General features: G+C 32.8%; 1 protein-coding gene across 1 annotated transcript; it reads left to right on the top strand.

The window, feature by feature from the left end:
• The first annotated feature begins 1,587 nt into the window (after positions 1 to 1,587).
• On the top strand, positions 1,588 to 2,250 carry LOC21400365 (leucine-rich repeat extensin-like protein 5). Its single transcript, XM_010103430.2, has one exon. The coding sequence runs from the start codon at positions 1,706 to 1,708 to the stop codon at positions 2,150 to 2,152; it is 447 nt and encodes a 148-aa protein (XP_010101732.1). The 5' UTR covers positions 1,588 to 1,705; the 3' UTR covers positions 2,153 to 2,250.

Here is a 2,250-nt window from a genome sequence, read left to right as displayed (position 1 = left end):
TCATATTACAAGTCTAACATTGTACAGCCTATTGACAAAGTAGTGACCTCATAGAATAAATTAATTAGTGTTCAAATATTATAATAGGGGGTATCCAAATATTTCAACCTTTAAAAGAAATTTTTTTTTCCTGATATTGAAAAATATGTACTCTCAAAATTGTAGCGCTCTAATATTGATGACATTAATAAATAATCACTTTAATAAACACGAACTTTAAATAGAATTACGAATATAATTTAAACGTTGGGGCATAAATTATTATGTAGGTCGTTTATTTTTCACGTAAAGAATTTATCAAAAAGAAAAAAGTTTCGTGAGCCAAAAAAAAAAAAAAAAAAGAAGGAAAAAGTTAACAAATTATAACAAGAATTGACATGTAAATATACCAATTAATTGGCTTTTCAATGTTAAGCCAACGTAATATATTTATAAAACACAAATAAAATTGTTGATTTGGGATCGTACGTACATCATTGAGATTCAATTTTGTTCCTCAGAGAACAGACCAAAATCATCTGGGAAAAGGAAAGGAGAATCAGGAAGATCATCACCATAATTCAAGGTTTGATAGGCCATAGCGCTTGACGACTACGTTTGCCCCCTCGAACTGCAAAACATATGTGAACTGTTAATTCTACTTTTTTCTTTTGTTAATGATCAACTACCTAAGTTGCCATCAAATCTGCCAAAGAATATTCTATTTATTGTAATAATATGGTTAGCCAAAGTTATTATAAAAATATAAATTATTTGGTAAAAATAATTAAGCTCATTATGCGCTACACTCTATGTATATGAGTACAGATACTACATACTACCATTGCTCAATCAAATTGAATATGGAAAACAAAGGATACAGAAACATATATATATATATATTTGTGTGTATATATATATATATATATATATAGCTGAAAAAGAAAAAGAAAACACAACACTTATTTATTATTTTTTAATTTTGGTAAACAACAACAATTATTTCTATGTGCTGCCTAATTATATTCAAAATCTGATAGCCTAATTGGGTGTACAAATTTAAAGTGGTGTGGGATCAAGCCCTTATTTCGTTTGTTGGTTGCAACTAGAAAATAAGTAGTAATAGTCATAAGGTCATGTTTTTCATATTCTTATTCATTTCTTAGATTTTTTTTTTTGGGTACAAATTCATTTTTTAAATTTGACATGTATGGTATATCACATGTACAATCATTGCAATTACCCGCTCTAGACAGCTTTTCTACAATATATTATTTTGAAGGATTTTTTATTCAAATTATAGAGCCTATACAATTAAATAATTTTCTTTCCGCTTTCAATTTTTTATAGGGCTTCTCTGCCTTTAATTTATGGATTTTTTTTTTCTTCAAGATATATATCAATTTTCTGATAAGTTACTAAGAACGGGGACCATGTCTAAAAAAACGCACGGTGTACAAGTGTGCATCATTCTATCACATCATCACAAATGAGATATTTAAAAGTGCCTAAAACTTTATTTTCAATCCTTTTATTTATTTTATTACTATTTGTTAAAAAAAAAAAATAAATAAAAAAAAAAAACTCCTTTTGCTCTTTTTCCTCTTTCTTTCTTTCCCTCTCAGTGTAGGTCATCCATTCCCTCACAACCACTCTCCCACTAATTTTTTCCCCCCCCTTTATTCTCTTCATTCCCATTTCCTTTCTGTTTCCTCCAAACACCACCATGGCCAAATCCTCAATCCAACTTCTCATTTCCACCCTCTTTTTGGCCTCCATAGTTTTCATGAATTTCCCTAGGGCAACACTCTCCGATGAACCGTGCCAGTACCCGTGCTATCCGCCGCCGACAAGCACCGGCGCCACGCCCACCACTCCGTCGACACCAACGCCGCCATCGGTTGTCTCGTACCCGCCCCCTACCGGAGTCTACCCTACCCCGCCGAGTACTGGTGTCTATCCGTACTACAACCCTCCACCTAATGATAGATACTACGGTGCTCAGCCACCACCGGATCCTATCCTTCCCTACTTCCCCTTCTACTACAAGGAGCCACTTCATAGATCGCCGGATGATCAGTCGTCTTCCTTCTCATCAAGGCCATCACTTGGAAGATTAGCTCTCTTGATATTATTGTTTATTTTTCTGCTTTATTTTCCATCTTTTTCCTAAGCTTAAATTAGTGATATGTTGTTAATTTAAGCTAGTAGCTTGTGTATTTCGAAATGTTTCAAGGAAATTTTATTAGGATCATGATTCAGTGCATTATA

This window comes from Morus notabilis, unplaced genomic scaffold, assembly GCF_000414095.1.
Source record: "Morus notabilis unplaced genomic scaffold, ASM41409v2 Scaffold109, whole genome shotgun sequence".
Taxonomy (NCBI): Eukaryota; Viridiplantae; Streptophyta; class Magnoliopsida; order Rosales; family Moraceae; genus Morus; species Morus notabilis.
Note: the sequence above shows the minus strand (reverse complement) of the source record. Positions and strands in the feature narration are given on the sequence as shown.